Source organism: Lycorma delicatula, chromosome 9 (genome assembly GCF_047948215.1).
Source record: "Lycorma delicatula isolate Av1 chromosome 9, ASM4794821v1, whole genome shotgun sequence".
NCBI classification, from domain to species: Eukaryota; Metazoa; Arthropoda; class Insecta; order Hemiptera; family Fulgoridae; genus Lycorma; species Lycorma delicatula.
Window position 1 is genome coordinate 52,896,647 of NC_134463.1, and position 21,362 is coordinate 52,918,008.

Below are 21,362 nucleotides of genomic sequence, written 5' to 3' on the forward strand. Positions count from 1 at the left end.
GATCCCTCGCCTTACTTTAAATCATATTTTAATCCTGATTGATTCTGAGATTTCTCCAGTAAATTTTACTTTAGAAGGGATATCTGCTAATGTTTTCATTAATTAAATTTCGTAATTTATCATAGAATCCATATTCTCTCTTAGAATATTAAAGTTTGTCTCTTCACTGAGTTATAAGCCTTAGAATCTACAAATTGTAAAATAATTTTTTTATTTGTTTTACTGATAAAAACTAAAACAAATTTGAAGCTTCTGATTTGTTCTACACATGATCTCCCCTTTCAAAGAAAGACCTTCTTGGTTCATTTAATTGTGGATATATTATAAAATCAGCTTGAATTTATAATAGACCAATTACATATTTAATTGGGAGATTATTCGATAGTATTTGTATCCTTTTTATGTATGGTGTGTATTAAACGTCATTTTTTATTTCTAGTGGATTATGAATACTTTCCAAATTTCATTTAAAGAGTTAAGTTTATCATTATCTAAATTTTTACGTATTTCTGCAATTATTCCATCTACACCAGAGGTTTTATTGCTTTTGTATTTTATTTTAAACTAAAGAGTTTCGAGTACCAAGTTTAACAATGCAGTTTCCAATTTTTTAAAAATTGAGCTAGAACCGATTGGACTTTATATGGGTCAACTATTTTTATACTTGTGAAGTTTGGACGACACAATTTGAAAAAATGGTTCAATTGAAGTAATGTTCCCATCATAATAATTATACAAGTTTTTAGGATTATTTTTAAAGAGTTTTAATTTATTTCTTCGAGTATTTTATTTTTTGTGATTTGAAAAAAAACGAACACTGTAATTAAGAGTTTGTCACCAGTTAATAATATTGTTCTCAATCAATTTCGCTAATCCGTTTTACTAGTAAAAACTTTCCAAAGTAATGTTTTGGTAACTTTCCTTTAAATCCATTAATCCACCTAAAAGTTCCAGTCAAACAAATATAAAAACAGCAAAGCCATCGTAGTGATCTCCCTTTATTTAATGAATTCTCTTAATGCAGTAATGAGATTTATTTAAAAAGAAAACCTAGTTCTCTAAAAGTAGATTCAATTAACACTGTTATTATATCCATATATTTCTAAAAAAAAATCTCCAAAATTATTTTTAATTTTTAACTTAAATAAGTAACCGTATTTTATTACATAAAATGTGTAATAATAGTTTTTAAATGTTTTTCCCCCTATTATTCGGGCGTGTATAACTTTCAACTTATTTATATATTCTCTTATAAATATATATTAATTTTATATTTATTTATATTAATTTTTTTTATGAACAACTTTAAATCTACTAGAATCTCTTTGTAAATATATTTCATAATAGGATGTCTTCCGTTTAGTTGATATCTTAACCTGTAATTATTTTTTAGTTGTTTATTTATTTTGTTGAACTAAAAATATTTTTAATTTCCGTTACTATTTTTTTTATTTTTTTATTTGTTATTAGTCGTTTTTGTAACATCTAGTAAATCAAGTATTACATTAAAAATTAGGTTAGTTACGTTTCTTTTTTTTTCTTTTAATTCTTATTTATAATATGGGCTTTAAATATTTCAATAGATTATTTCATTTGGTTTTTTCTTACAATCTCAATTAAAATTTTTGTTTATTGTTTCATTTTTATAATTTTTTTTTCTTTGTAAATTTATCATCTTATATTTTTACATAATTTATTATTTTTTTATTTATTTATTGTCTCTACGTTGATTATTATTATAAACTTATCTCGTATTATATTTTATATATACACTAGCCAGTTGAGGGTCAGGCCCCTGGGGCTCAGGTCGGTCCAGGCGAACCCCGGAGCTAACCCAGAAGCTTAGGCCACACGGCCTACCTCAGGGCTGCAGAGCTCGCTTCGCTTACAATTCCCTTCTGTCAAGAGAGCTCCACTCCCTGGAACCCCGCAGAGATCGCTCCTTCGCCATTACCGCAGAACAAGCTTGTGAGAATAATACTGATAAATAATAAAGTATTTAGGCTTTACAGAAATCTGGAAAAGAAACTAAATTAGAAAAGACAGAATAGTAGTAACTATGGTAACTATGACGACGAAACGTTCATAACTTATTTTTGTTGCCATGGTGACAGAAATAAAATAATGAAGTAAAAGGATTAATCTCTTCTTTTTTTTGTTTAATGAAGAATATCTTTAATTCATAACTTTATCCCCAAGTGAGCTAGGGCCTCGGTCTATGACTTAAAATTTTTCCTGGGATAACACATGTATCCTGCAAATTTGAAAGCAATTTTTTGGTTGGTTCTCGTGATGAGAGAACAAATTAACAAACAGACAAATTTTCGGTTTTGTATGTAAGAGAAGATATATATGTATGTGAGCGTGTGCAGGTGCGCATGTATATAATGATAGAGAGAGAGATTTTTGAGAGGAAGCTTGATTTATACGATGGTTAAATTGTGACCGTTAGCCCCCTCTTTAGACTCCTCTTTCATTTAACCAGTTTTCTTTTTACAAATAATTGTTAGCTTACCGTCATGAAAAATATAAATTAATTTTCATTAAAAAAAAAAAATGTAATAAAAACAACAATATTTGTAAAGATTTCCATTTTGAAAGCCATTTGAAATTGAAAAAATCTTCTGTAAATTAATTTTATCTACGTAAAAAAATCAAAGTAAACATATAAATTTATTTTCAATCAAAAAAACTAAGAAATAAATTAAAATTTAGTACATATATTCACATGATGATATAGTTTTTTCACTGCTTTCTTTAAAAAAAAACCCTTCAGCAAAAATAAAATATGATACTTTTTAATAAATTTTCTGTTTATATATATATATATATCTTCTTTTAAGAGAGAAAAAATGCATATGATATACGGAAAAAAAGAATGAAATATTCCTTTCATAGTATTACTACTTAATAAAATTAGATTTCTTAAAGTTATATGCAGACATGGATAAAAGTTGCAGATATTTAAAATAATCATATCTCAGAAAGTAGTAGAAATAATAAAACGAGTAAACATGTTTTACATATTTTAGAATGCTTCAATACGAGCTCCGACTTTTGCTCAGGTCAACTGGATCATCGCAGCGTAACTGTGGCAATATCGATTCATCGTTTTAAATATTGTACATCCCTGATTTGTTCACTGTAGACAATGTTTTTAACATATCCCACATACAAGAACGTCTAGGGATGTCAAATCTGGGCTTTTCGGGTGCCAAAGCACAGAACCTGCTCTACCAATCCAATTATTATCGAATACTTTATTGAGAGCGCGTCGAACGCTTAGGCTAAAGTGTGGGGGCGCACCATCTTGTTGAAATATTAAAGCACCGTTACTTTCTTGTTCAGTTTGGTCAAATTGCGGGAAAACTTACAGTTGTAGCATGTCTAAATAAACATTTCTTGTGATAGGCTCATGGAAAAAGAATTGTCCAGTCACAAGATCAGGCATCAGACCGCACCTCACGATTATTTTTGGGGAATTACTGACATACTCAATAATTTCATTGGATTGCTGAAATCTCTGTATCCTGCAGTTATGTCAAAGCATTTAATACAACGGATTACAGCTCCCATTACCGCAGTTACGCCTGCGAAGATCCAGCGGACCTGGACAGAAGTCGATTATCGGCTGAATGTTTGCAGTGTGACCAACGGAGTTCATATTGAAACGTTCTAAGGCATGTAAAAAAATATTTTGAAGTGGTGAATTTAAAAAAAAAAAATACTCGTTTCATCTTATCTTTAGTAGATTCAGAGATACAATTTCTTTAAATTACTGCAACATTTTTCGGTGACTCTGTATCACATATAGTTTTACATTTTAAGTTAACTATTTCTTTTCATTACTTTACTTTTTATTTTTTACTTTCCATATTTTTCCTATTTTCTATCATTACAAAATGAATTTCCACACTCTTCAACCTATTACCTTTTTCTCTTACTCCTCATTCTCTTTTGTTATATCTTCTAGTTTCTTCTTGCTTCAGAAGTATCAACTTTATTACTATATTACAGATTATATGATTTAGTTTTTTGTCATTTCATAACTCCTATTTCTATGACAAGTAAAATTCCATTTTCATATTATTCTCTTTATAAAAATATAATTTTATTCTCACTTGTTTTAATATTTTCGTTTTATTTCTTTTTGAGGTAAAATCTTTACCATAACTATTTTCGATGATTATTTTATGCACATCATCTTAGAACGTGTTTATCTAATACTGATTAAAAAATTAATGAAATTTAAAATGAAATGTTTTCTTTCAATTTTGAAAAAAGATTTTTGTCTTTTCTTGTTCCAAATAGTAGATGTTTGTTTTATTTGTTTTTAAAACAATATACATTTTTATTTTGTTTCATTTTTAAAAATATTGAAAGTACTTTGTCAAAAGTCACAATGATATGAGTTTTATACAGTATAAAAAACATACCTATTTATTGTATATTTTATATATATTATTTTTCCTTAGCTGGTAGAGAATGAATCTATTACACCTGACAGTCGTAGAAGTGAAATTATGGCCATGTTCAGGCAAATAACTAGTCATGACTGTCTTGGTATCCATCTGCACCGAATAAATCTATATCGTAGATTTAAATGTGTCATTTGTTAGGCGGAAAACAGTGTTATGAACTGGGAGCATGCACTGAATGAACGTGATTATTTTAAAAATTGTGTTGGAAAGATTTGTTGACGAATACAGTAGAAATTTATACAAAAGATACATTTCGATACAAAGATGACTTTGTATCAAAATTATAGCATTTGTTATAAATAAATATATTATTTTGTACTTTTAATAAAGAACTTTGTTGATTAAAACAAGAACGAGGTTTAATTATTATATTAACATAAAAATTAACTATTTTTCTAGTTAGAATGTGGTTTACCCTTAATGTAATGTACCATTACAAGAGTCCTAACGTATTGTAAACCATTAGAAGAGTCCTAGTTAAGACGTAGTAAATCAAGAACTACGAGGCAGGTCGTTCTCTATAGAAGTTTCCTGTAGTAGTATTCTTGGCTGGATAAGACAAAATAGGAAACAAAACATAATTATGAGGTTATACTTACCTATGTGTCAAATTGTTATTTATTAATTATCACCCGGCGGCAGGGTACAAAACCAATGCTTTTATACTGGGTGTTAATATAGTATGGAAACCCTTAACTAACTTTTAATCGTTAAAACATAGAAAATCGAATAAAAAAACCAATAGATTGGAGTAAAAAACCCCTGTTTTTTATGTTTAACATATAATAACTTTGTTAAATGGGTAATAAATACATAAAACTTTTAAACAAAACTTTTAGAATATTTAATTTTTAACAAAATAGTGTAAGATAAGTTGAATAAACATAGAAAAGTTAGAATTTTATTTAGAAATAATACACTAGACCAAAGTGCATTATACTTAAGAGTTTGTAATAAATTTTCAAAAATGAGCCCGCCATTTTCATCACATTTCTTGGCACGCTTCTGCATTACTTTTGTTGCTCTTATTAGTTCTTCAGGATTGTCCTTAGGTTGCTCAGCCGCATCCATAATGTGGACAATTAATTTCTCACGAGAATGTATTTTTGTTTTGTATACAATATTTTTCACCCATCCCTAGACGCAAAAGTTTAAAGGTGTTAGATCAGGTGATCTTGATATCTAGAAATGTGTACCTCCACGACCAATCCATTTCTCAGGAAAACGATGATTTTGAGTGGAAACGGTACAAGAGAAGTGGGGAGCGCGCCATTTTGCTGGAAGTATACTTCCAGCAAATGTTCCTCTGCGTCTCAACGCTAGAGGAACATATTCAAGCATCCTGAGCCCGTAGGAGAAGACATTCTTCATGTGGCAGTTTCGGTCGTCACGCCACCCTCCTCCATACCTAGCCCTTATGGGCTTTACCGAAGGTCATCTTCAGAACCCCGGCTAAAGGCATCTCAGCCTTGTTCTTGCCTCAGTCAGGATGCCACCGATGCGAATACTACATGTGATATTCCCATTGTTATACTGCTAGAAAATGAAATCTAAAACAAAACACATCTGCTGCGGCAATTCTTTTTGAAGAAAATACAAGTAGGGCTCAGCATTTAAGCGGCCGAGTAATATGAAATTGCGTAAGTTGTTGAAGCCATGTCTAGTGAAATTTGCATCGTCAGTAAACAAAACATACTTGTAAAGCTGTTGATTTGTATTCCACCAGTTGCAGAACTCCAAGCGACGCAAACCGGTCTCCTAAGTGTAGAAATTGAACTGGCTGTTTGTGGTAAGGATGAAACTTGTTTTGTTTAAGTATCCTCCAAACCATCGGATGCGGAACTCCGATCCACCTAGAAAGACGTCATGTACTCACACCTGGATTCCGCTGAACTGCATCGATAATAATCTCATCAGTAACAGTTTCGTATTGCGACAGATCGTTCGTAGCTTTTACGAGTTCTAGGTAGTGAACCTAACCCACCGGGTTGGTCTAGTGGTGAACGCGTCTTCCCAAATCAGCTGATTTGGAAGCCGAGAGTTCCAGCGTTCAAATCCTTGTAAAGCCAGTTATTTTTATACGGATTTGAATACTAGATTATGGATACCGGTGTTCTTTGGTGGTTGGGTTTCAATTAACCACACATCTCAGGAATGGTCGATCTGAGAATGTACAAGACTACAGGAGGCTAAACAGAAAAAAAGAGAGAGGTAGTGAACCTGTTTCCCCGATGATTACGAAGTCACGCTAATTGTTTTGGGATCTGAAATCCTGCGATTCGCAAAACGTATTTCATATTCTACTGCAGCAGCTAGCATTACCACTACCGACACCCGAACCAATATCATATCAGAGTATTCCTCTGTTGTAAATACGAGCTGTAATCTCGTAAGTACGGTATTACTTCAATGGCAAACTGATCACGTTCAAACTAAAATTCACAGAAAACCTTCGGTAACGACAGCACAGTTCACCGTACCCGATATACTTAATGTACCTTACGGAATGTATATAAACACTAATACAGTAATAAACATTGTTGATCAGGTGTTGTTATTTTATTACCATCTTTGAAATAATAATCTTTTCAAATATTTTATTATATTTCTGTCACTAATAAAAAAATTATCTAATTAATTTTTATTTTTTTTATTTTTATTCTACAATTGTTTTTAATTTCCAGATTTTTATTTTTTTAACAATAGTTGTTAACATTAAAATTATTTTAAAAAATTTTTCATTTAACAAAATTATTGTTTGTTAAACGTAAAAATCTAGGTTCTTTTACCCCAATTTATTGGTTTTACTCCTAATTTCTCAAACACTACTGCATATACGGTTTTGAAATTTACTTTATTCAACTTTTCAGGACAATAACTAAAAGAAATCACTGATTCTGCCACATACATCCTAAAAGTTTTAGTACGACCCCATTTCACGCTAAAATCTAAGGGAAATTTTTCACCGTTGTAATTCACTAACGAAATATTTTAAGATATCTATTTATATGAACTTTTTCCATTATTTTTACGAGCAGATTAGGTAATAAAATTTCCGGGAGAACTTCGTGGTACACTCTGTATAAATATAAATTTATGCATCCTTTACATAGTCATGAATGAATGAACAGAAGAGAAAAATTCTTTCTATCTTATGGTATGTCTGGCTGTAATAATAATAAAAGATAATTTAAAAGAAACAGGTTTTATTTTCAATTATTCTTTTTAATGTTTTTTTTCTTTCTTCTTTACTGTAACAGTACCGTTTTTTATGTAAAGGTTAATTACTAGTCTGGATATTAAGAAAAAATGCAGCTTACTTTAGGCTATACAGTATTAACATTCCATTTTAACAATACGTTAAATATGAAATGGAAAGTAGTTACTTTATGTTACCGAAACATTATGTTAAATAACGGACTGAATAAAACTACACGGACTTTAATGAAATACAATTTTTACTGTTATTTTGGTCTTTTTGTTCCAGAGTATAATGTAGGTGCAAAAGCTGATTTAATTTTAATAGCCCATACAAGAAAAGAAAAATTCAATAAAAAAAAAACAATTTTTTAATAATATAAATTATTTCAGGGCCAAAAAGAAATAAAAACATAACAGAATATATATATTTTTTGAATTGGGAAATAAATTTTAAGAAAGATTTTTGTATAAAATATTCATAGTTAGATAAACAAAAAATTTTCCTAAGTAAAATTTTTCTCTGAATCAAAAAAGCTAAAATAACAAAAAGGAAATTTTCAAAAAACTTTACTAAATTTTACGTACGGTGTCTATAATTTAAAACAATTATAGACATCTTTTTATAACTATATATGAAGCAAAAATATGAAAGTAACGGCCTATCGCCGTTACTTTTTAATCTTTACATGGAACTAGCAGTTAATGATGTTAAAGAACAATTTAGATTCGGAGTAACAGTACAAGGTGAAAAGATAAAGATGCTACGATTTGCTGATGATATAGTAATTCTAGCCGAGAGTAAAAAGGATTTAGAAGAAACAATGAACGGCATAGATGAAGTCCTACGCAAAAACTATCGCATGAAAATAAACAAGAACAAAACAAAAGTAATGAAATGTAGTAGAAATAACAAAGATGGACCACTGAATGTGAAAATAGGAGGAGAAAAGATTATGGAGGTAGAAGAATTTTGTTATTTGGGAAGTAAAATTACTAAAGATGGACGAAGCAGGAGCGATATAAAATGCCGAATAGCACAAGCTAAACGAGCCTTCAGTAAGAAATATAATTTGTTTACATCAAAAATGAATTTAAATGTCAGGAAAAGATTTTTGAAAGTGTATGTTTGGAGTGTCGCTTTATATGGAAGTGAAACTTGGACAATCGGAGTATCTGAGAAGAAAAGATTAGAAGCTTTTGAAATGTGGTGCTATAGGAGAATGTTAAAAATCAGATGGGTGGATAAAGTGACAAATGAAGAGGTATTGCGGCAAATAGATGAAGAAAGTAGCATTTGGAAAAATATAGTTAAAAGAAGAGACAGACTTATAGGCCACATACTAAGGCATCCTGGAATAGTCGCTTTAATATTGGAAGGACAGGTAGAAGGGAAAAATTGTGTAGGCAGGCCACGTTTGGAGTATGTAAAACAAATTGTTGGGGATGTAGGATGTAGAGGGTATACTGAAATGAAACGACTAGCACTAGATAGGGAATCTTGGAGAGCTGCATCAAACCAGTCAAATGACTGAAGACAAAAAAAATTGTCCTTAAAATGTATGTTTAAAAAAGGGAAGCTTAGTGTCAGAAAATAGAGTATCATTCCCTATGCATTATGCATTAATTATATATATATATATTAAACGTTCACAAGAAACACCATTGTAAATGATCCTTTCTTGTAAAAATGAACTGAAGTAAAAAGCTCTGTAATGAAATTTATAAGATAGATGCTATTGCTGGGTTGCACAGTTCATTTCCTCAGATATCAAAGTCCTACGACATGGAATTTTCATTAGACACCTTAGGTACAAAAATATCTGTGAGGGTAGGTTTTTAAAAAATGATCTGAAAAAACAAGAAAAAGTTGGTGGTGACAGCCTTGCCAATTTCTAGTCTATATAAATAAGGTAGTATCTTAATCATATCGTTGCTAGTTGTTTGTCATAAAACAACTAAAGGTAAATCCAAATTAATAGATGATGTCATTCAGGGATCCCTTCAAAACTGAGAAAGATCAGCAAACTCTGAATGCATGAACAATGATATAAATATTTTCTGGACAGGAAGTCCAGAAAATGTCCAGACAGGAAGTCTGGACAGGAATCTATTGTTGAATAGATGAAGAAAGAAGCATTTGGAAAAATATAGTTAAAAGAAGAGATAGACTTATAGGCCACATACTAAGGCATCCTGGAATAGTCGCTTTAATATTGGAAGGACAGGTAGAAGGGAAAAATTGTGTAGGCAGGCCACGTTTGGAGTATGTAAAACAAATTGTTGGGGATGTAGGATGTAGAGGGTATACTGAAATGAAACGACTAGCACTAGATAGGGAATCTTGGAGAGCTGCATCAAACCAGTCAAATGACTGAAGACAAAAAAAAAAAAAAATGAAGCAAAACTATTAAAAAGTTTTGAAAAATATTTAATCCGAAGGGAAATAAAAATAAAAAACATACATTTCAATTATAAAAGGGCTACTGTAAAAAAAAATTGGATTATTTATATATGCATTGTAAGTAACAAATTTGCTTTAATAAAATTTTCTCTAAAATGCCGCTGAAGAAACTCGAGATTGATTTTTCGTGATATGCCCTCCTTAACGAATTTTGAAAAAAATTAATATGATCAATGCCCCCCCAAAATATAAAAATATTTCAGCCAAATCTGAAGAGAAATGGTTTGGTTAATACTGAGATATAGGCTAAAAGCGGCACGAAAATACCTACATAGGATTTTTTAATTTTCTTGAACTAGTTGATTCCTAAAATGTAATAACTAGCAAAACTAAAATGGAAACCCCGTTTTTGAAATGATTATCATACTTTCCCTTAATATAGCTATTCTAGCTATATTCGGCGGGAAAATAAAAATTGTGTTTTAAACTGTCACTTTCGGTACATGGTATGAATTAATTTGTATTCAACTAACAAAATAAAAAAAATTGATGTGGACACCACATTACTTCCTTGTACATCTATTAAATTACATATACACATTTTTTTTTGAAAAGTACATAAAATTTTATTTCATTAAAAACTTCTGATATATTTTTATTTTTTATTGTTATTGAATTGATATTTATCGTATTTTTTTTACAATCAGGGGTTAATAAATCAATATATTTAAATTAAAAAAAAAAAGACGAAGTTTGGTTCGAACCGATGAGCCTTCCCCTTGTAAGATCCACATATTTCATTAATTAAAATTTCGTTTGGCTATTACTCTGGAATCAATGAAAATAAGTACTACTTATGATATATTGTTCAAAAGCTCTCAATGAGGACTTATTACTGCAGATAGGAAAATGTGCAAAATTCAATTTATTTTGGATTTTTGGCTTTTTGGACAATTTTGGTTCAGTCGATTGCAATCAAAAGGGGAGGTGCACAAATAGATGTTACAACAGTTCTAAATCCAAAATGTCAACATCCTACGGCTAATCGTTTTTGAGTTTTACGAGATACATACGTACGTACGTATGTACAGATTCTCAATGGATGTACATTTCTCAATGGAACGCTATGCCTCTTTACGAAACTGAAACTGATGGTGTTGTATGGCGTTGCAACAAATTTTGCAACGCCAAATGTTGTATAGTATGTTGTATGTTGTATAGTATTGTATGACATAGAACTTTTGTGGGGGTTGCTGAAATGGCGGGGAAAAATATGTAGGATAGCTACTAGGACGAGTATCCGTTCCAGAAAATACCTGCCGCCGGAAGTCGCCATGCAGTAGTCGGTAAATAAATTTTCCGTGATCTTTAAGTCGAAAAATTCAGTAGTCCTTAAATTAATTATGAATAAAGAAATTTGTTGAAAAAAGTCACCGATTTGTGGTAGTGGCGCCGGTATTCAGTAAAAATACCAAACATTACATATTATTTGTCTTAAAACAAATAGAAAGGGAGAGGAAGTTATGACATAATCTGTTAAACAAAGTGAATTAGGTTAGTTGATCGTTTATTGAGACAACCAGCTTTAATTAATTTCATAATAGTGAAAGGGTAGATATTAAAACTGTAGAATAAGATAAAGATCGGGAAATATAAAATAGATAATTGAAGATGTGAGACACAGTAAATACATAGAGGTTAAATTTACACAGAATAGAAAAGACTAATCAGTACCATCAAACTAGTTAAATAACTGAAAATTCTAAAAATAAAAAAAAAATATTATTAACGCATCTTAGTAAATATTGAATACAATTCGTATTTTTCCACGTCAGATCGTTTTATTCGTTTTACCTTTTTAAATATTAATTATTTCTTATTAATAACAAAAATAATATATTTATTATATATTTTGTCTTCTGAAACATTTGAGTATTTCTGCATTGTTTCTGTACTTGGACTTTTCTTTATTTATTTTTTTTAACAAATCTTTAAAATTTTGTTATGCTTGCGATTATGATACTGTTTTTATAGAACGAAAGAAAATTAGTTTTGGTATTTCTTTCTTCACCCAATATTTATTCTACCGTATTTAACAAATGTGAACATAAATATTTAATTTTTTACTTCCTTGTACGAAGTAAAGAAAGTATTGTGATCGCGAAAAATTTCGGTTTACAGATTTCAACGGAAATATCCATTTTGATCATCGCCTGATCCATTTTGACTAGTTTCGGCGTGATATCTGTACATACATACCTACGTACAGATGTATCTCGCATTACTCAAAAACGATTAGCCGTAGTATGTTGAAATTTTGAATTTAGAACTGTTGTAACATCTAGTTGTCCACCTTCCCTTTTGATTGCAATCGAATTGACCAAAAATTTCCAAAAAACCCAAAATCCAAACAATTTGGATTTTGGACTTTTTCTTAACTGCAGTAATAAGCTGAGTTATAGCCAAATAAAATTTTAATTAATGAAATATTTTAATCTTACAAGGCGACGGCACATCGGTTCGAATCAGGCTTCATCTTCTTTTTTTACCTTTTTTTTTTTTGAATTTAAAATATTGATTTATTAATAATTATTAACCTCTGATTGTAAAAAAAATTACAAAAAATAATTACAATAAAAAAAATAATAAATATATATAAATTATATAAATCAGAAGTTATTAGTGAAATAAAATTTTATGCACTTTTAAAAATGTGTATGTGTACATTGAATAGGCGTACAAACAATTCATGTGGTGTCCACATCACATTTTTTTAATCCATTTTTCTTGCCAAAACAAATTAATTTTAAAAAACGTTCAAAGAAATTAAAAATTCAATTCAAATTCAGAGAAAAAACTCTTCTTTTATTTTAAACGTTCTGCGAAAAAAGATCGACTTCTCAGTATTTTATTTTATTTTATTTTGAGAAAGTATAAACTCATTCTAATTTAAAATTTTACAAAAAAAATTTCATCCATAAAAACTACAATAAAATATAAATAAAAATAACAATGGATACCGCAGATAATGAAACGTCAACGTCCAATTTGTAGCATCATAACGAACCACACGTTTCTTACTAGCCCCGCTCAAATTTATTCGACTTAAATTGAGCGTAACTCATGAATGACTTAGCAAATGTTTATATGCTCAACTTCAGGTACACTACTGTAGTATGTCTAAATTTCAATGAAATTAATCTTAAACGTTTAGAGATTTTGGAGCCACAAAATTTTATACATAGGCCTAAATGAATAAACATATATATATATATATATGTGTGTGTGTGTGTGTGTGTGTGTACGTATGTGTGTATGTATGTAAGGAAACCTCAATTTAAGAAAATAGTATTTCCGTGATCCTCATACCTCAAAACGTAAAGTCATTTTCACGCTCCTTTTCCACCATGCGACCGTAAGTAATACCGTACTTTTCTTAAAAAAGTCTGTTAAAATATTTTTTTTAAACTGTAATGCTAACAGTCTAATTTTTCATTACTACTTCAAATAGTTTATAAAACTTTTATTTTAACTAAAATTTTTTTGTGACTAAACTAAAATAGTTAGATTTTCTATCTCAATTGACTTTATAACAAGTTAAGATTGTCGTAGGCGATCGAGGAAACTAATTTAAAATGAATAAAAATCGTATCGGAACAGCTCTAGACAACCTAATCTCTGGAATGAAGAAGTAAAAGAAAAGTTATTAACTACAAAAAAGTTTTTTTTTTTATTATAACTATACAGCAACTTTGCAATCTGTTCAGCAAGATAATTAAACAATAAGTAAATAAGATCTTTTATAAAAACAGTAAATAAAAAATTTTAGTAATAAAAAAATATCTATTACTAAATATGTTATTCTTTAATTTTTTTAATAATTATTAAATTTTAAAGATATAATGGAAAATTAATCAATTATAAGTGGATGTGTTTTAAAATTATTTATTTAAAAATAAAACAAAATTTTGCAGCTAAATATTATCAGCAAAACTTTGGATTTAAATAAAAAAGATTATATATTAAAATTTTCATTAAAACCAGTCAAGTTGACTTAAATTAAAAAAAAACTACTTATTTAAAAAAATAAATAAATAAAAACTGGACCTGTACCTTATTTCTAATTATTTATTTATCTATATATTATTATTTCTACTCGTAATAATATGTATAAATTTCACTCGATTAAATCATTAAAAAAAACAAAAAACAACAGCTAATCTATCTTTAAAATCTAAAAAAATGTTTGTTTTTTAAAAATTATTATTAATTTAATTTTAATGAATTATAATAATATAGGTTACGTATCTTATTACATATTACATCTTAATTAATTAATTAATTAATTATAAAATATAAATTAAAAATAAAACGAAGTTGATATAGTACAAAACAAGCATATAATTATATTTTAGACTAAATGACTTTTTTTTATATCCCACATTGAAACCAGTTGTTTACATTACTTTAATGTAGTTTAAGCAGGTATATTTGAAAGAGATATACGTATAAATAATGTAAGAAAAAGATTAAAATAACAGGATGAGGGAAAAGAGAAATTCCCATTTCCCTTTATCTGGTCCAGCAACTGTGTGGTATTACAGGTGAATGGTAGGTATATACTAACGAAGAGTTCAGTCAGTCTGCTAGAAGGAGAGTTGTCGGTATATTCTATAGTCGTTGTGTGTTGTCGTTTTCTTTAACCAGTTGTGTATCCATTCGATTATAGTTCGATTAATGTAGGATTAAATTGTGGGGTAAATATGGATGGTTCAAGTGGTTCATCTGGTGGGGGTAATAATAATAATAACAATAATAATAATAATCGCTTACGTTCTGTAGTTATTGAACCGTGGTTAAGATTAACAAATAGATCTACATCATGGGCCACGTATAATCCTTGCTGTTCCATCGGAAAAATGGATGACAATTCGATAGGAACTGTTAGTGATACATCTTATATGGATATTGATAAAAATGATGAAAAAGAAAAATTAACAGAAGATACAGGAAGTGTTTCTAGTAACGATATCGATAACAGTGATAATAATTATTCCTTTCACGATATATCTACTACAAATAAAGGACAATCGTATAATATAAGATCAAAAAAACCGTTATTACATGATTATAGAAATTCTATGAAAAAACATAGTGAACTACAGGAAGACTATCATCCTTCTTTAAAGAACGATTCATTTCCGATTAATCAATCATCACCGTCGACATCAAATAAACCTATTTTTAATCCTAGATTAAAAATAAATACTAGTGATGGACATTACAGTGAACCGCGTAATCACGTCGGTTGTATGATGTTTTCATCATCAGTATCATCAATAGATGTTCCGGAATATGCTAATTTAACTAATAATGTAGATCAAAATAATAGTATTTTAAATACAACTCAAAACAGAAATTTAATTTCACATAAAAATGAATATGAAAATCCTATATATATGGAATTAGATTATTTTTTAAAATCTCCAGTAATTAATAATAGTAATAATAAAAATAAACCAAAAAAATCAAAAAGTGTTACTGAAATGCCTTGTTTTGAATTTGAACCTATATATAAACCTAAAAAAAAATCAAACAGTGTTGTTGAACCTCCTTCATTACAAGCATTATATAATACACCAATGGTACAAAATCAGTATCATTATAAAAAGAATAATAATAAAACGACTGATGATAATGATGATGAAGATGATGATGACGATGATAATAGTAATAAAAAAGTTTTAATTTATAAACATAAAAATAAAATTAGAAAAAAAGCGAATAGTGTTATTGAAGTACCAATTTTACATTCATATAATTCAAAAAAAAAATCAAGTAGTGTTACTGAATCTCCATCCTTAACTTCATTAAATTTACCCGATTTATACGAGACTAAAAATATATGTAAATGTCGGGAAATGAAAGATAAATCTACACCTCCGATTCGTCTTATATATAGAAGGCATAGTCAAAGAAGATTATTAAGAAGTACAAATAAAAAAGATAATAAATCTTCGAAAATTAATATGCCACCAAAGTTGTCCGATTTATGTGTTCAAGTACTTATGGAACAGGTAATAAAATTTTTATGTTTTTAATAACAAATTTAATTTTGTATATATATTTTTTATTGATATTAAAAATTTTAATATGTATTTTTATTTGTTAATAATACATAAAACTGATCTAAAAATGTGATCATATTTATATTTTTCATTTTAATAAATTTTCAGGTAGTGTTTTATTGTTTTTTTTTTTGTTTGTTTTTTACAACGTAATTTTTATGCTTGAACTTCAAATATTAAGAGCGCCTTTTTATTTAAAAAGGATCAAAAATGGATTTTTATGATTAAATGACATTAAAAATAAATTAAATTTTTAATAGTTTCTGAGAATTGATTTTTTTTTTTAAAGTAAAATTTTAATATTTCATCATTACCAAATTATTTCTATAATAACTCTAAAATGGTAATTGAAAATTTAAATCGATTTAAATTTAATAAAATGTATTTTTCGTAAAAAAAAATATTTTTTTTTAATTCTCAAAATATTAGTTTTCATATTGAAATCTCATTATTTCATAGCTTTGTATTTTAATTTTTGTTTTTAATTCATCCTAAGCCTCGTTGGGGAAGATACCCGTCTTGTGACGATCCCAGTCGACCCACGACACCCTCCATTCATAGCCCTGATGTCCTTCACCGGAGCCCATCAGGTCTATGACTCTAAATTTGATAATAATTTATTTTAGATTTAAATTTAACGATTTATTATTTAGACTCTCTAAATTTGATAATAAGTCTGGCCTCTGTCAGGATGCCACCGATGTAATATATCTATTAAGCAATGTATTAGAATAATATTAGCAGTGGTTTTAAATACATTTGTTTCAATTTTATAATAGGTAAAGCAACGAGCGGTTTGATTGTGCAATTTGAACTACAATTGTGTTTTACGCGTGCAATAAGAATATAATTTAATTATATTTATTTATTTAATTTGATTTTTTTTTGTAATCTACCACCTGTTGTTTTAGATATAAGAATGGAAAATTTTAGATATCTGATAGTTCAATATTTTTTTAATTACACTACAATTTTTTTTTTTTAAGTAACGATTTAACATTTTTGCCAATTTAGATTTTAGTTGATTTAAATTGATATAAAAATTCAATTTTAATGTAAATTAATTTTTGGTGTTTTACTAATTAAATTTTAATTTTTTTTCCTATCTCCGTGGCGCAGTAGTCGCGTCTCAACCTTTCATCCGGAGGTCCCGGGTACGAATCCCAGTATGGCACGACATTTTTCATACGCTACAAATTTAATTTTTCATATGCCCACGCACAAGCTTATTTGTAAGCATCTATTGTGAATTAATTCACCAGTCAAAAAAAAAAATTTAAATGATACCATTAACATTTTGACTTTTGATCTCAACGCCAACAATTCCATTTTGATATTGATTTATTTGTAAATATACTTAAATCTCCTTATTATAAAGTTCCTCTAAAAGTCAGACTTTTTACAAAAAAATTCTTTTAGATAATCAAATTTGTTTATTTTTTGTATTTAGTATTTCTTCATTTTGAAATCGAGAACTTTTTATTCGCTGAAGTAAATGACAGTAAAAATTTAACATTTTATAAATTTCAGCTATGTATTACATTCGGAAATGTACACTAATAGAAATAAAATATGTATATCATTCGTTTTATAAAACTATTTATATAAAGGTACGGAACAGTTTTACTGTTTAAAAAAAAAAACAATTATTCTCAAAATAAGAATTTCAAAATGACAGTTAGTTTTTGGTTTCCTAAATCATTTTTTTTAAATACTTTTTTTTTTATTTATAGTCGCATCAACAATTATAGTCATTAGCAACTTATCAGTGTAATATAACAGTATCGGTAAATTTGTAGTGTTAAACAAACTCAGATTTACTACTCCTGAGACGGGTGGTTAATTGAAACCCAACCACCAAAGAACACCGGTATCCACGATCTAGTATTCATTTCCGAATAAAAGTAAACTACATTTATTAGAATTTGAACCTGAGAACATCGACTTCGAAATCAGCTGATTTACGAAGACGAGTTTACCAGTAGACAAACTCGGTGAGTCACTCTTAAAATTTTGATTTCTTATTTAAATATGTTTAACTCAATCCAAAAACTATTTCAAAACAAAATTAGTGCTACTTGGAAAATTCAGAAAAAATTGTTTTAAATAGGTCAAAATCTGTTTGACTATTTTTATGAAAACAAAAATTTCTATCAGATCTTTCTATTGGATAATTGTGAAACAATTATTATTGTTATTTGATAAATTAAAATTTAAAATATTTCTATGCATTTATTTACTTTTCTAACTTGTTACTGTCTTTTAAAAAGTATTTCAAAAAAAAATTAACTTTACATAACAACTGCACAGTTATTTTCGAGTAGGAAACATTACTTATAAGAAGAGATTTTGTTGTGATTCCAATGCTTTAAATTCAATGTAAATATACAACTTCAATCCGGGTTATTTTATTGACAGTATACGTACTTAAAGAAGATAAAAAAAATAATAATAAAGATTATAATAAATCTTCTGAGATTAATATGCAATAAAAGTTGTTTGATATAACATCTAACCATGTAATAAGTCATAAAAACAATTTTTTTTTGAATTAAAAGATTTCCTTTTACGGATTATAAATAATGATTTTTAATCACCACAAACGAAATACAGCTGATATTTTTTGCATATCTTTTTTTAATGTTTATTTAAATATGTTTCAATTAAGACTTTAATTGTCACTTCGTTGTGTATTGATTTTATTTATTTATTACCTTAACACAGTTACATCATAATTTCTATCTTTTTTATATCGTGATTTAATCACTTTGAAGATATTTGCTGGAATAGTTCAATTTTTTCTTTAATCTATTACACTTACCATTCCTGACTTGATTTTGATTTACAATTTATAATTATTTGCATATCTTAATAAAAACTGTACTTATTTATTCCTTTAGCATGTTTGCCAGAATCATTATTTTTTTTTTTCAAACTTATTTTATTAAAAAGAAACTCTGGTTTAATTGGCAAAACATATTTCTATTATTATAGTATCCTGTTGCTTAAGCTTTGAATAATAACTAAAGGAATTTTAGGTTTTTGGTTTAACCATGTTTTGGACTGTTAGCTTATTTACGGAAATATATTTGTTTATATTTAATTATTAAATAAATCTTAAATTTAAAAAGTTATAAATTTAAAAATAATATAATAAATAAAAATAAAATAATAAATTAAAAAAGTTATAAATTTAAAATTTATAAGTGTAAAATTTAAATGGACAAAATATTATTTAAAGTAAGAAGTAGATTCAACGTTTAAAAAATTTTAAAAATACTATATGTATATTTTTATTAATTCTTACATCATATAATGTACAATTAAAAATGCATATTAATTAAAATTTGAACTGTTTTATATGATTTTATATAATTATAATTATAATTTTTAAGAGGTGGGGGTTGGTTTTAAAAAAAAAAACACTTTTTGGATTACTTATACATGCAATGTAGATAACAAATTTTCCAAAGTAAAGTTTTTTCTGATGTGCCATTGAAGAAAATTGAAATTATTTTTTTCGCGTAAACCCTCCACTCCATGAATGAATTTTTAAAATATTAATATGATCAATGATATAGATATATTTGAGCCAAATTTTAACAGTCGGTTTGGTCAATCCTGAGATGTAACACCAAAAGCAGTCCAACACAGAGACACACATGTACGTAGATACTTATGTCTTTTTTTTATCTTAATGAACTAGGTGGACCCTATACTGTAAGGATTTGTAAAAAAATACCGATTTTTGACACGATGATCACGCTTTCCTCTTTAATAATCGACGGGGAAATAAAATGGTGTAGACCTTTCTTTCTTTTTCCTGTTTAGCCTCCGGTAATTACCGTTCAGATAATACTTCAGAGGATGATATGTATGAGTGTAAATGAAGTATAAGTCTCAGTTTGACCATTCCTGAGGTGTGTGATTAATTGAAACCCAACCACCAAAGAACACCGGTATCCACGATCTAGTATTCAAATCCATATAAAATAACTGTCTTTACTAGGACTTGAATGCTGGAACTCTCGACTTCCAAATCAGTTGATTCGGGGAGACGCATTCACCACTAGATTAATCCGGTCGGTCAGACCTAACTTTTTTTTTATCAAAATGAAATGTTTATTAATGTTATTCTAAGCATATAATAAGACTTAACAACCACGTGAACAACCTAGCTGCTAACTTCCTAGAGAGAGGGGATGATAAGATGGTTACAGCAGTTTCATGTATTGAATCTCAGAACCTAACAGTGATACTCAGGACGAGGCCTCTCTTCTTAAGTTTTGCGTCATCAAAGTATTTATGTTCATGTTTGTGATCATTTACGTTTCTAATGTTATTTGTTCCTGTGTTACTATTTTTCATTTTATGTTGTGGTAATGGTATTACTGGTCATTATTATGATTTGTAATTTTTTACTGGTTGAATTTTAACAATGCTTATGCTATCTTTGATTTACTGTTGATGTTTAGGATCTAATTAACGTGTGTTAAGGATAACTCCTTTTTAACTTAAAAATTCTTAGAGTATTTACTTATGGTTTCCAATCTACGAAACCAATTGTAAATATATTTTGAAATAAAATAAAATCATGTTATTTTTATTGTAATATATTTTGTGTAATTTAAATTTTTAATTAAATTATTTTTCTTACTTCCTTGTACGAAGTAAAGAAAATATTGTGATCGTGGAAAATTTCGGTTTTCAGAAATATTCATTTTGACCATCCTTGAATCCATTTTGACTAGTTTCGGCTTGACATCTGTACGTACGTATGTACGTATCTCGCACAACTCAAAAACGATTAGCCGTAGGATGTTGAAATGCTGGACTTAGGACTGTTGTAACATCTAGTTGTGCACTTTCCCTTTTGATTGCAATCGACTGAACCAAAAGTTTCCAAAAAGCCGAAAATCCAAAAAAATTGAATTATGGACTTTTTCTTATTTGAAGTAATAAGCCCTCGTTGAGAGTTTTTCAATGATATATCAAAAGTGGTAATTACTTTCATTGATTTCAGAGTTATAGCCAAACCCACCGGTTTAGTCTAGTGGTGAACGCTTCTTCGCAAATCAGCTGATTTGGAAGTTGAAAGATCCAGCATTCAAGGTCTAGTTAAGACACTTATTTTTATATGGATTTGAATAC

The 21,362-nt window shown here is 28.4% G+C and overlaps 1 protein-coding gene across 7 annotated transcripts in view; it reads left to right on the forward strand.

Moving 5' to 3' along the window:
* Positions 1-21,362, forward strand: part of Myo10A (unconventional myosin 10A) — a 765,283-nt gene that overhangs the window by 483,979 nt on the left and 259,942 nt on the right. For 4 of the 7 annotated variants that reach the window (XM_075375934.1, XM_075375937.1, XM_075375935.1 and 1 more), the window contains exon 1: positions 14,726-16,160. The exons of the other annotated variants lie outside the window; for them this stretch is intronic. In XM_075375934.1, the coding sequence (XP_075232049.1) occupies positions 14,847-16,160 (1,314 nt within the window). In that variant the 5' untranslated portion in view covers positions 14,726-14,846. Of the gene's footprint in view, positions 1-14,725; positions 16,161-21,362 lie in introns of those variants that run through there. 7 annotated transcript variants of the gene reach the window in all.